This window comes from Stigmatopora nigra, chromosome 5 (assembly GCF_051989575.1).
Source record: "Stigmatopora nigra isolate UIUO_SnigA chromosome 5, RoL_Snig_1.1, whole genome shotgun sequence".
NCBI classification, from domain to species: Eukaryota; Metazoa; Chordata; class Actinopteri; order Syngnathiformes; family Syngnathidae; genus Stigmatopora; species Stigmatopora nigra.
Genome location: NC_135512.1, coordinates 7848191 through 7861947, shown reverse-complemented (window position 1 = coordinate 7861947; position 13757 = coordinate 7848191). Strand labels below are relative to the sequence as shown.

General features: G+C 38.7%; 1 protein-coding gene across 1 annotated transcript; it reads right to left on the bottom strand.

Annotated features, from left to right (window-relative positions):
- Positions 1-252: 252 nt before the first annotated feature.
- On the bottom strand, positions 253-13383 carry ttc39a (tetratricopeptide repeat domain 39A). The gene is made up of 21 exons (XM_077718003.1): positions 13143-13383; positions 12326-12376; positions 12107-12157; positions 11548-11604; positions 8224-8328; positions 6620-6751; positions 6331-6371; positions 6194-6261; positions 6047-6111; positions 5868-5967; positions 5581-5646; positions 5394-5502; positions 5240-5307; positions 5108-5167; positions 4871-5032; positions 3985-4076; positions 3315-3435; positions 2757-2868; positions 2538-2652; positions 2327-2443; positions 253-1969 (listed from the first exon to the last, which is right to left on the bottom strand). The coding sequence occupies exons 1-21, from the start codon at positions 13190-13192 to the stop codon at positions 1855-1857; spliced, it is 1857 nt and encodes a 618-aa protein (XP_077574129.1). The 5' UTR covers positions 13193-13383; the 3' UTR covers positions 253-1854.
- Between the last annotated feature and the right edge of the window lie 374 nt (positions 13384-13757).

Sequence of the window (13757 nt, the reverse complement as noted above, 5' to 3'; positions counted from 1 at the left end):
CAAAACAAAGCATACCAGTCAACGAAAACTCATTTTTCCCCAATATCTTTTCCGGTCTCACTTCCGTGTCAACAATGTGACGTCAGTTTAGGGAACGCCCTCGACATTTTTTCCTTTCTTTTTTTAATATAATAGTTTGAAATGAAACGAGAATGAGAAGTGAGAAGGACAGATGTGTAAAACGAGGTCAAATTTAAGTCGGATTTTGAATGGTACAACAAGGTTTATAGTAATAATAAAAATAATGATACCTATATTTTTAATGGACATTTTATTTTCATAATTCCATTTTAAATTACAATAAAAACATTTAGTATTTACAGAAATGTCATTATACCTTGCACATTCCTATTTGCAGGATGTAAATATCACAATGCCACAATGTTTGATGTTTAAATGTCCAGGTAAAATCAAAAGGAAAAAATACAACATAATGTAAGATGCTAAACAAGTTGTTATTGGAATGTTACATTTAACAGAAGCCTCATCACAATCTTGGACACCAAACCTTGCTCGCAAACACGAATAGTTTGACTTTGCAACAATTAAGACAATTCCAATTTAGATAAATGAAACCATATATATTCTGTCTTAATGCTACTAATTACAGTACTGTATTGTACATTTTCCCTGGTGTTCTGCCAAAAATGCAAAAGATGAAAAAGTACAAAGAATGGTGTTTTACTGTGAAAATTGTTGTTCGTTCTATATATCCAATTCAAAAGTATGAGGGGAACTACAGTTTTGATTCATATTCTCCAGCAAACCTTTAGTTGAGCTTTTAACCAAGTAGATGCATTGGGGTTGATTGTCACACATGATGTAAAATTGGAAACCTGTTCAAATTCAACAGCAGTGTTTAAATGTATTTTTGTCAATGTTACTTATTATTAAAGTACCAAACTAAAATCACTTAAAATCAATTAACATTTTTAATCCTTTTCAAATAAAAGAATACCCCATAGTGTTGAATTACAAACCCAACATGTCTTTGGATGATAATAAATTACTAAAGAGAAATAAGAGATGAAAACTGAAAAGGATGCTAATTCCAACCCAACATGTTAAGCTTTCTCGTAAGAAAATCAGTTTTCTTAGTTCATAAATCAGTATTATAAGATGGGATAATAGTAATATATTCAGGAAAGTAAAAAATGTCACTGGCAACCCTACTCTCCCCCACCTTATATCAAATAAACACAGGAAAATAGCTAATTCCTTTGAATACACACTTCTCCATTAGTACCACCACCTCAACCCTGCATAGACCAATATTGTTTTTTTCCCCCCAGTACAGTAATCCCTCGAGTATCACGGTTAAAGTAGACCAGATATGGCCGCGATAAACGAAAAATCGCCAAGAAGATTCTAACTACCTTTAGTATGTATTTTTATTTTATTTTTTTCTTCAGTGCTGAGTCCTAATAGCAAGAGTGGCTTACAAGTTTCAGCGTGGATTTTCACATTTTTATGAACCGATATATACATTCATATAATATATATTTTTAAAATAATTAATAGCAGGAAAAAATAGCAAAGAAGTGAATTCGCAATAATTGAGGGAAGACTGTAATAGTAGCAGCTGTTATTAAAAGGCACATGCTCAGACATACCTGGACTTCCAATCAATGGAGGAGGAAGTTAAGGTCAGCAAGTGAACGCAACATCGCCATCAGTGCCACGTTGGCGCGCCATCAGCGGTGTTTACCGTTAAAAGGAGACGGATTAAAATCTAAAACAAAAAAAATGCCAAAGATTCCTCTTCCGCCAAAATTTGGCCATTGCAGGCTAGAGCCGAGTGTTGCATTATGGGAAAATGCAGACGTGGAATCCCAGCTGTGCTGTCCTCCATCTTTATGGGCTTAAGGGCACGGAGACTCCGTTTTGTCTGGCACCCTTGGCTTTGTGGAGGGCGGCTTGAATACGGAAGTGAGTTCGGGATTCCATGGAGTAGTTTTTGTAATTTTGCCTGCAGACAAATCATTTTTAAGTTAGTGTATAAAACTGAGTGACATTTTCATAGAAACACCTGGTTTAGTTCTTATGGCAGATAACATTTCTTTATGCGCAAAGCATGACAATATTAGCAGTCGACGATGAAGTTTTCGGCTGCCACCAGTGACCAGGATGATCCGAATTAGAGCCAAAATGGTTCAAATGGGATTGTTTCCTTACATAAAAAAACATGTTTAAAAAAAAAATAATAACCCGCACAAAAGTTGTCATATGGCGCACACAATTTAAAATTATCAAAGGAAAGGTATAAAGTATGGGTACAAGTTGACAGGTATGTAATGGATCCATCTTGTAATGCAAAACTACTTACTTTGCTGCTTCTAATAGTTTCACAGCTTCCTCGTTGCGACCTTGATCCAGACATAACAAACTGTGCTCCAGCATTGCATTGGGGACGAGGTAGTGGTCATACTTGATCTGGGTTTCACTGTAGAAAAAATGAATGAGATTCATTATTAATCACTATAGAAAGAACTAATACATTATATGTGTACGTTAATAATTGTCTGCATAAGGCTTACTTGCAGAGGACAAGAGTAAAGTAGTGTTCGGCCTCATCGTTATGCCCCAGGTGCTTAAGACACAGTCCCTTCAGCAAGCTGAGCAGACAGTGGTCATCAAATGAGAACTCCGACCCTGACAAAGCACCAAATTGAAATCGAAACTGAGAAGGAGCATTTTCATCTATTTGAACGCTGTCAAAAGAGATCAAACTTCCGACGGATTCCGATTCCTCGTACTTTCCAGGCTTTCGAGTTTCGCCTGCGCCTCGTCCAGTGTCTTCAGCATGTTTTCGGTCAGCTCTTTTTGCTTGCCGATGATGGTGTAGCCGTTCCAAATGTACATCATCTCCTGAACATGAAGTCAGTCTTAATTATGGAAGTTTGGATCTCATGCAATGTTCCCTCTAAGCTGTGCGCGTGCGGAATTGCACAATACTCTCGTCTTCTTTGCGCAGCAGAAATCAATAATGCGCGCAGTAAATAAAATCCAAACTTTTTTTTTTTACCCCTTTCCCCATGATGGCGCCGTTTACGCGGCAGTCAGTGGCAGGTCGTCTGTCCACTTTTATGTTTTTCGTGTTTTAGAGCATGTTTTACATGAAAAATTATGGCAGGTGTGATACTGGTGTGCCCATCGCGAGCAATGATGATGATGCTGTCTTTCTGCCCAGACCAACGAAAAATGAGAGGGAACATTGATCTCATGTTTTCTTTATCTCGATTAACCGATTAAGATGTTGGTTTAAGTGTCAAATGATGTCTATTTTGATGTTCAAACACAGAAGCAGCACTTACCAGGGGAGGGACAGGCAGAGGAATGTGGTTTTCTGTGAGGTAGCGACGTGCTTTCCTGATGGCAAACTTCTCAGTGGGTAAGGACTTGCCGGCAATTTTCTGCTTTAGACCTTGCACTTGCCTGCAATATATAGCATATGGGGCATTGTATTCATTTAAAAATCATAAATAATACAGATACAAAATGCTAAAACATGAAGTTACTAAGCAAATTGACTTGTCCAGCTAGAAAAAGTAAACCTAGGAGAAAACATTTCTCACGAATAGGGAAAAAAGTCTAGAGTAACCCCTAAAAAGCATTTTTTTAATCATCCTACCACCAAATATCCAAAATAAATCTAATATGAAACTGTTAAATAACATTTAAATTATTTTCTTGGGGGTTGGAGTGCAGTACTCTTTCATTGCTGTGTCTTGCAACTGTGGGAGGATGTTTGAAGAAATATAATACTTTCCCCAAAATCTCGAATTGTATAAAATAGATGGTTTAACTTTTGGAAATAACATTTAAAACAACATAACTGTTTCATTTCCCACTACAAAGCACAGGTGTTACCTCGATAACGACATTACGATGGCCCTTCTTAATAGCGGTAGCACAGTTAATGATTCCCGTTTCACTTCAAATGAGAAAATTTTATAAAAAATAAAAATAAAACTCTTGGACAACCTGAAGAGAGTGAGCGCAGTTTCCCCGAAGGTTAGGCAATCATCCTCTGTCAGCATGCTGAGGTAGGCTGCTTTCATATACGCATAGGTGGCCTGAGGGTGGAAAATAATGGTTAGTGCTGCAATCTCACATAAGCCATTTTTTTTAACAGAATGACGAGGGAAGCCATAAGAAGAAAATTGAGGTCCCGAGGCTTTCCTTGCTCAGCAATGCTTGCATGATAGTTTTTAGACTCAATGAAAGAATATGGAAGGAACGGACAGTTCCTTTATAGAATTCATTTCAAAAGTACCCTAGTCCCCATTTCCAAAGTCTACATTAACCACGATATTTGAGGGATTACTGTAATACTTCCTTTAGAACTGAGCATGGGCATCAAGACTGTGGGTGTGTCACCCCCGCCACCGGAGGAGACTCACCCTAAGTCTTGATGTTGTATTCCCAGGCTGTCTCCCATCCAAGTACTAACCAGACCTGACCCTGCTTAGCGTCCAAGAATAGACATAATCAGGCATTTTCAGTGTAACATGGCAAAATGAGAGCCGATAATTTAGCAAAAGCAAACTTTTACCCTTTTAAGGCACATTTTTTCATTAATAAAGTGTGTTCCAAAATGTTTGACCCCATTTCATAGGCCAATAATTTTGAGACAACAGAGACAGTGGAACAGGTTTGTGAAAGCTTCCTGTCATCCTCTGAAGTCTTAAAAGAGCATGTGTGACCGGCCACATTCCAGACTTTTTCATAAAACTTTTGGTGTCAAATCCTAATAAGTGTTGTAGTTGGTGCCTTTTCCAGCCAATTTCCATTCTTGGCATTATTGGAAAAGCATGTTCTTGAAAGATGTAGCACAAGAACACACAACTGTGCATTGAGGAACCCCTACCTTAGACCAAGAGTTCTCTTTGCTGAGCAAGTCAGCATAAAAGTATGCCATCTTCCAATGTCGCTGATAGGTGAAGCACCACATGAGCTCCCAGTAGCACATGTGATGGAACTGTTTCCATTGCTGCTGAGCCTCGCAGCACTCCTCAAAACGTTTTATAGCCTTAGAAATAAACACATATACCAAAATTTAGTGTGACTTATGTTTTTGGATCCATCAAAAAAATGTCTGTCTTACTGCATCCAGATTGCCTTTGATCTCCTCGATTCGACCAGCGAAGAACAAAAAGATCGATCCCTATGAGATGAAAAACCATTTTTCTAAACCATGTCACAAAAAAACGAAGAAAAACAAAAAACACTCAGCCACCTTAGGATATCTCTTAAGATACGGCTCCAGTAGTTTTTCCGCATCTTCCACATCTCCTTCTCCAGTGCCTGCAGGTCACAAATAATATGAAATAGCAGAAAATGAGTGATTTCCCAACCATTTGTGTCCATTTTTTGTGTGTATGTTTACTTGCCTAGTATAAAGCTCATGAAGGTATGATAGCAAAGCAGCAACATGTTACATAAAAAGGACCGAAATGTGCTTTCTGTACAACCCTCCTGAAGCTCGTGGAGAGCAAATTCCTGCATATAAGTACATGCAATATTTCAATTAAAAAAAAACACTTTTTCTATGCAAAAAAAAAAATGACAGGAGCTTACCTTATTACCCGAAAAGCCGACAAATTCCAACAACTTGAGCATGCGTGTGGGCAGCATGGAGATCATCTATAATAGGACGAGAGGCCGAAAAAATGCAAGATCAGATTGGTAGATCTAGAAAATTGAACTTGTGGATGTAATATTACAATTTGGGGGCTAGGAGTCACATTAGTATTGCATTTATTCTAAAAACTGACACTGACAATAAAATGTCTACCACACTTTCTGGTGGCAAAAATGATAAAAGTGTTGTCTTTCCTTTTAAAAAAGACATTTTACCTTCTTACCAGATTAAAGGCTCCAATTCCCAATTTGACTCCACCCTCAAAATGACAATGATTTTCGCCGTGAGTGTACCCAGCGGATTCGAGGACTTTGTGTAGTTCTCTGAGTATTAAAGCAAGTCACATCAGTGGGGGGGGGGATTACATATTTACAAAATGTTGAGGCAGTTTGACTTGCTTACTTGTATGTCTGGTAGCTATTTCGCACTTTGATTCCTCCTTTGATAAAACTGATCATATTTTCATCCTAAGTAGACAAGATAATCATGGTTATGTGATCATCACTGATAATTGGAGGAAACATTAAAATAGAGGCAGCCCTTACTAACCTGAAGGAAGGTGAGAGCTGCCCTCTGCAGGAGACACTCGGCATAACAGACTTCTGCATGTATCTCGTCTGGAGTGAAAAGTGTCGTTTTTTTTCCTTATAATATTGAACAAAGAACAAAAAAACAAACGCACACACCTTCTGTGAACCCTTTGGAGAAGCTGGATTTCTTTCGGTGCCTGACGAGGAGAACAAACAATCACATCTATGCACACACAAGGGATTTCTGATGGAAAATATATAATAAATATATACAATTTCTTCACTTGGGATTCTCTCAAATATATGTTATATAGTTATGAACAAACTGGGCTAAACAGATTATTTCGAATATTTTTCAAAACCAGAAATCTTGTGGTTGCTTCACCGTTGTTGATTGTTAATGAAATATAGAAAATGAACATGTACAATAAAGGCAAAGTCTCACCGCTGACAAATAGCTTGTGCATCTTTCATGGTGTTTCCTGCATCCAGGATGTGTTGGGGTTCAAAGGTCATCATGGCCTGCATTTCTAGGAAGGTGGCGTAGGTCAGGGCATGATACATGCTGTCTTTAATTCTGTCAAAATGAAGTCAAAATTAACAAAGTGAAAGGGGAGGTGTCTCACACGCTGATTATTAAGAATGTATACGCGAGATTAAACTGCCATAGCCGTACCACAACCCAAATATAAACACAATTTATTCCTGGGGCAGATGGCCTAAAAAGTTTGTCCGTAAAAACTGAGGAGGCCTTGACGTCATTCATCATAGTTCTACTGGTTGTACCAGTTGTTAAGCATTATCAAAAGATGATTACAGATAGAAAGAATTTAGTTGAACAAAGAAAAAAGAGAACACAAAAGTCAGTCATTTGAGGGCTAGGTTAAACTTTGGACATACCAAATGATATCCAAACACAAACCTATTAAGCTACTGATTTTTCCGCGCAAACATTTCATTGTTATTTATCCACACCCTAAGAAAGTGAACTTTCATATAGGCATGTTTCAAAAGGTCGAAGAAAAAACATCTTTAAAACAATCACTATAGGAAATCTGAGGGCCCCCAAGGTTGGATGTGTTTTTATCCTTCTATCCGTCCCTCCCGGTTAAATTGGATTTTACGTCTCCCGCCGCCAATGGCAGCCAATGAGATTATGAGTGGTGCAACACTGACACGAGTCCAATAAGAAAGCTTTTAGGGAGTAGTTGCGAGGCCAGTTACGTTGCTGGTGAGAACGGGGAAGAATTCTAAACACTTCACAGCCATGTTACTTCAAGACGTTGAGATTGGATCCGCCTTATAATTACGACTGCTAGAAAAGGTTGTTTAGCTCTGGCTGTTTATGTAAAAAAAATATATATATATATACACATACAATGATTTTTTTTGGCTGATAATGAGTGTGAGAAGTTAAAAGGAGTATTAAAGTTATTAAACACGTCTAAAAAAAAAAACAGAGACAGGAAAAACAATGATGGTGGTTCTTTGAAGATATACCACATGATTTTAGGCCATTAAATTGAATCACAATTGAATTGGGACAGACTTAATATTTGTAATCAAAGACTCAATCTCAATCTTCACGAAGGTGGTGATTTGCACTTCTAAAAACAATGTCTGTCCAATGATAACATGGCATTGTCAACTCAAACCAGCACCCACAAAAAGAAAATGAGAGAAGACAGAGTGAACAATTGGCAGTAGCATCACCAAGACTCTAATGATGGAGTAGAAAAGAAGTGAGGAATAGCTTAGTGGAGGAGGCAACAGGTGTTGCAAACATCTCTCTCGCATAGCAATTTCCACAGTGTGCTAGTTCATGTGTCTTACTTATTATGAGCAGTGCAAAGGAGGCCCTTGTTGTGCTTTTTTCAATCTGACCATTGTAAGCAGCATGCACAATTAATTGAATTTCCTCCGGGGACAAATAAAGGAGGTCTTCTTTATCAGTGCAAAACACGTGCGGGAGAGCGCGTGGCTTATCACGTGGGATAAAAAGCTGTTGTTGCAGTTTGCTCTTGCTGCAGTGTGCACTCTCACTCCTACCTGGGTCTCAGGCGGGCCTGTGCTTCCTCAAAGTCATTCTGGAGGAAAAGATCCAAGGCGGCCATGCAGTCTTTGAGATCCAATGACAAGTCTGACCTTGAGCACCTGCGTGGGCAAAAAACAGTAAACAAACAGTGACTCACCAAAACTGGGCATTTCGCTAGAAATATAAAGATCAGTCCTTCTAATTTGCAACCAAAATAAGTTTGGTCTTAATGTCTATGCTGAAGTGAAATGTGACTATTTTTCAAAGTCTCTACTAATCATGTCGCCACATGCACATGACTGTCATGTGAGGAGCATACATTGGTTGCCGTTTTATGCTCCCTTCCGCTCTGCTGCCGCCTACACGGATGCAATCACAGGGTTCATCATTGCATATAAATGGGACTTTTATTTCTCCATTTCGGTTTGAAATGTGAACCCCTCATTAGCGTTAAGCATCTGCACACTGAAGCGTGTCTATCTTTTGGCATGAACTCACTGGCTGACATTGACAGATGAAACAGTTACTTTAAAAAATGAACTGTAAACTACACATACTATTTTGGAACAATTCTAGTACTTCAAACTAAGGAAACACGTTATAAATATTCCTAATGGTGTAAAATATTATGTTATTGAATGGAGTTGTTGGATGCCATAACCCATAGTCTTTATCTTCTGCAAAGACATCAAAAATAAAACACTAAATATATATATATATTTTTTTTAAACACATCATTAAGGTCATTTAAATTAGGGAGGATAGGCAATAAGAGAAAATGAATGAATATGACCTAAAGGCCTGCTTGTTATTACCACTGTTGTGAATAGAATTTACAAACCACAGCTTTATATGTGCTGATCATGTGATTTTGGAGAAAAAAAAGTCATGTTTTTAAGAAAACGCCTCATTCAAGACATATGAGACCACCGGAAGAGAATAGAAAAGCCTGGTCAGCTAAAAACACTAATTTGGGCAATAGTGATGACTAATGTAATTTTACATTCCTACCAATTAACAAACAAACACACACAGCCAGGGGAACGTACACTAGCAATGGACTAGCTAATGACATAGGGGTGACTCCTGTCCTCACCATCTGACCAGCAGCTGGTGGGACTGCCCGAATTAAACGAAGGCTAAATCCCAAAAATGAGGGGTCTTTTTTGTGACAATGTTCTCACCCATCCGAGGGTCTCTTTGTGGTTTGATAACACTCACTGCATCCATTTTAGACAAAAATGCTGCACAATATCAGTATGAAAAATACCAATCTGTAGATATTTAATCTTGAAATCAAAACATTCTGTCATTATTCAAGAAGTAGAAATAACGTCATTACAAAAATAAAATTCCCAGCTCATTTTTCTCAGCAGCTGCCACCAGATGTTCAATGTTTGTTTTGGGCCAAGGAGGCAAACAGTCAAATTAAGCTGCTCAAACAAAGAGTTTTTAGACGTCCTGCTATGGTGGATGGACAAGATAATCAAATATTTGGTTTACTATGCAAAAAGAAATAATTATTTTCATCCGACAAAGTAAGAATTCTCGTGCATTGTATCGTAATAGTAGCAGCAATCCAAAAGATGCGCAGAAAATGTACAGTAAAGATTAATAAACCGTTTCAATCCCTCATAATCATTTTAAAAAAGTAAAAGAATAATGAAATAAAATTAACGATAATAACAAAACATCATTGAGTATTTGTAATCAGAGCACTGACTACATTGATACAAATATTAATTGCCATTCATTGGTTGCATTATTTTTTGGCATTCATTTGATTGGTCTAAACCACAGGTGTCAAAGTGGTGGCCCAGGGCTCCAAATCTGTCCCACCGCAGAAAGAAGTAAAACAAAAATAATAATAATAACTTTGAGATTTCAAAAATAAAACGTAATTATTTGATTGAACTTAACAACAATAGGACTTTATGATGATATCGATTTGCTTAATTGTATTACAAACCTAACTACCAACACTGAGGCCACATATATTTGAAATCCTATCATTAAGCAGACAATAAAGGTAAAGGTTGTGTCATTTCTTGGCAGTCCAAAAACCGACTCAACTGGTAGCAACCTTCAAGTAGCCAAACTCCTGACAGCATTGTGAGAAAAGTACAACAAAGACACTGCACGCAGTACACACACAGCTCATTTCTGGTCATTCTCAGCCACCATGCACGATATTGTGCCCATCTTTCTCAATTAGCCAGGAAGACAAACCACTCCCATTCACACCTATGCGCAACATCCCCAGTTGATAGCGTCCCGTTATGGACCCTGCCTCGCCTCTGTTGCCTGCGTCGCTCGCTCGCCACTATTCTATGAGGTGTTCCGTGCTGCGGCACGAGACGACCCGGCAAAACAATCCCAGCAAGTTTGTTCACATGCCTGAGCTGCGCCGCGCGCATTAAGGAGATGAGCCACGCCGACTAATTGATGTCTCTTACCCGTTCGACAGTGGCTGTTCTGCTGACATTTTCATGTGTGTGAGGAAAGGCGGATTAAATAAGACGGCGTGTCGTGTCTTTCCTCCTCAGAAAGAAGCAGCAGCTGGGCAGCTGGCGTGAGAGGAGGCGGGGAATGAGGGATGGGAGGAGGAGGAGCAGGAGGAGGAGGAGGAGGAAGAGGAGGAAGAAGCAGTCAGCAGCTCCAGCAAGCCCATAACAAGATTGGGATGACTATCACACATCAAACAAGGGGACATCTTATCAGTGACGTCATCTGTTCAACAAACAGCTCAATTTGAGGGAACGCTCATAAAATCGTAAACACCCTAAATAAGGGTTTGGGAACCTTTTTGACAGAGAGAGAGAGAGAGAGAGAGAGAGAGAGAGAGAGAGAGAGAGAGAGAGAGAGAGAGAGAGAGAGAGAGAGAGAGAGAGAGAGAGAGAGAGAGAGAGAGCCATAAACAATTGACATTTTATAATGTTATTTCTTGAGAGCCATTCTCAGAATTGAAAAGTAAAAATATATGAAAGTGTGTTTTTTTTCTGTCATTTTACCACTTTTAAAGTACAAAAAGTCTTTGAATTCTTTTGACAACATTGTTAAGATGTTGCTAATCCATCACAAACAAACTTAAATGGCATTTAAGGGTAAAACTGGTTGTCATTTGTTATAAATAATATAAAAAAGGACACTTTCCAAATCTCAACTTCCTGATTTAAATTATTTAGTTTTTTTTTTACTTTTAACAAAAGCATGCGTTCCCATTCGGCTGATGACCTTCTGCTGACATCAGCGTGTCACAAGCCACTATAATTCAGAGTCACGTTGCTCTCGGAAAGTGTTGCCATGGCGATACAGAGAAGTCCACTGACTGGTCTTACCCGTTGGAAGGATTCGCTTGTTCCGGGCCATCTTTGTTGTTGTTTTGTAACTCCAAACTAAAAAAGAAGAAGGAGAACATTAGATAAATCCATCTCCAGGGATGAAATCCATCCTAGAGAACAACAATTGCTCAAGAGAAACCAATTGTGGGACTTGTTTAGCAGGTGGACGCTCACATTACAGCTGGGGTTCACGTCTACGGCTCAAGTGGCCTTCAAGAACAATTGGGTGGAAGTTACAGCCAGAAATCAAACTTAACTTTTCCTTTTTGAGGTATATTAGGATTTATTTTTATTCCTAAAACCAAATTATAATGAAATTGACTTTTGCCTCATGTTTAACTTTAAAATAAGGATTCTTAAAACCACTTGGAATAAAATGTAATACCAATTGAGGTCAATTTTAAAGACAACCTCACAGGGAAAAAATATTATCTAATGACGGTAAATTTCTCTTCAGAATTTTTTTTAATGATTGACAGAATTATATATTTAATGAATTTGACACATTTAGTGTATTGGATTATTGTGAGTTATAAAAAATGTTAAATCCCCTTACTTGAAGTCATTGATGATAGGATCCAAATTTGGTGTGTTTATGACGGATAGCCTGTTGCATAAAAAAAAAAAAAATTACTAAAGTACTAAAAAGTACATCCTTAAGTCAATGGTTGCCCCTAACAACAGTGATCTCAAAGCAGTAAATGATTTATTATGCTATTTTATTTTCTCTTTAGAAAAATGTCGAGAACCCCTCGGGGGGTCGGATTGGAAGTACCTGCTTGGGGAGTCCGGGCCATCGGGGACAGTTTGCGTCTTTACGACATTCCTGTGAAAAGGTCAAAGTGCATGTTGGGTTGACAGATCTTGCAACACCAAGAAAACCACAGCGCAACTAGAAGAAACCTTTTTTTTGGGTCACATTCACGAAAAAAGCGGTCAATGGGAAGCAGTTGGATCACCATTTTCGGACAACATTTTTTGTCTAATAAATAAATAACAAAATGATTATAAATACACTGGATACGGGTCCTGATGATTTTGTGTGTGTGATTGACGGCGCTAGACGTCCAATCTATTTTGACTGGACAAAATGGATCAGACGTTTAGCATGGTTAATGGCATAAAGAAAATCATCTTTCCATTTCAAATGGACGTCCATCCCTGTCAATGGCAACCAATGAGTGGCGTTTAAAGGGTTAAATGGAAGGCTCAAATTTTGACTGCCTAATGTCATTCGAATGATTGACAGATTTACTTCCTGAACACAAATAAAGCACCAGAAAATGTTTTCTTTAAAAAAATATATTTTAAGCCAAACATTTAGCTTCGTAGATGTATTTAGTCGTGCCGAATATATAAAAGTAGCCACAGTATGCCCGCCTGACCACTTTAGACACTACAATGTCGTCCAACAGGCGGTCGTTGCTGACAAAACACGGAAAAACTCAGATCAGGACACAAAACACATAACTTAACGTAAATACAACGTAGCCTTCACTTTGAACCATGCTATATCCAACTCTACGTGGCCACCGTTTGAAAAAAAATCCTCATTTGGCGACACTTTAAAGCGCGATCGCGTCCGGACTCACTTGTTGCCGTCGTTGATCTTCACGCTGCGTCTCCACTTGAGAAAACTCATTCCGCAGGGGACTGGGGGGCTTCTTTTAGGGGGTGACACTCGAGGAGGTCCCGCAGACTTTAGGCTGAGATGGAAGAAAGGGTACCGGCAAGCAGGGCGGATATTAGGGACGGACGGACGGACGGGTGCGTGTCTGCCAGCAAGCAAGTTGCTCCTATCCCGCCCGCCTCCTATCACGTGACCTGGAACAAGGTGCATTTGCTGCGGTGATTGATGAAACCAGCGCAGCCATCGCGACCACATCAATACAACGCTGTAAAATCGCCCCCAAAAAGGTCAAAAGAAGTGACATCTGCTTGTATAAACAAAACACTCAGATTCTTAGTTGTGCCTAGTGGAAATAGATGAAAAATAAATAAAATAATTGAAAATGGCCCACATAAATGGCTTGAGTTCAGAATACATTTTGTTGCATTTCCCAGCTTCAACACTAGGTAGTAACCCAAAACACTGTTTCAACGTTGCAATGTTTTTTTTTCTTTTTACTCCTGACAAATGTCAGAAATCGGTATATTTACAAGGAGTCACTTTGCACTCCCTATTGTATTCAACTAGAGTTGGTTCT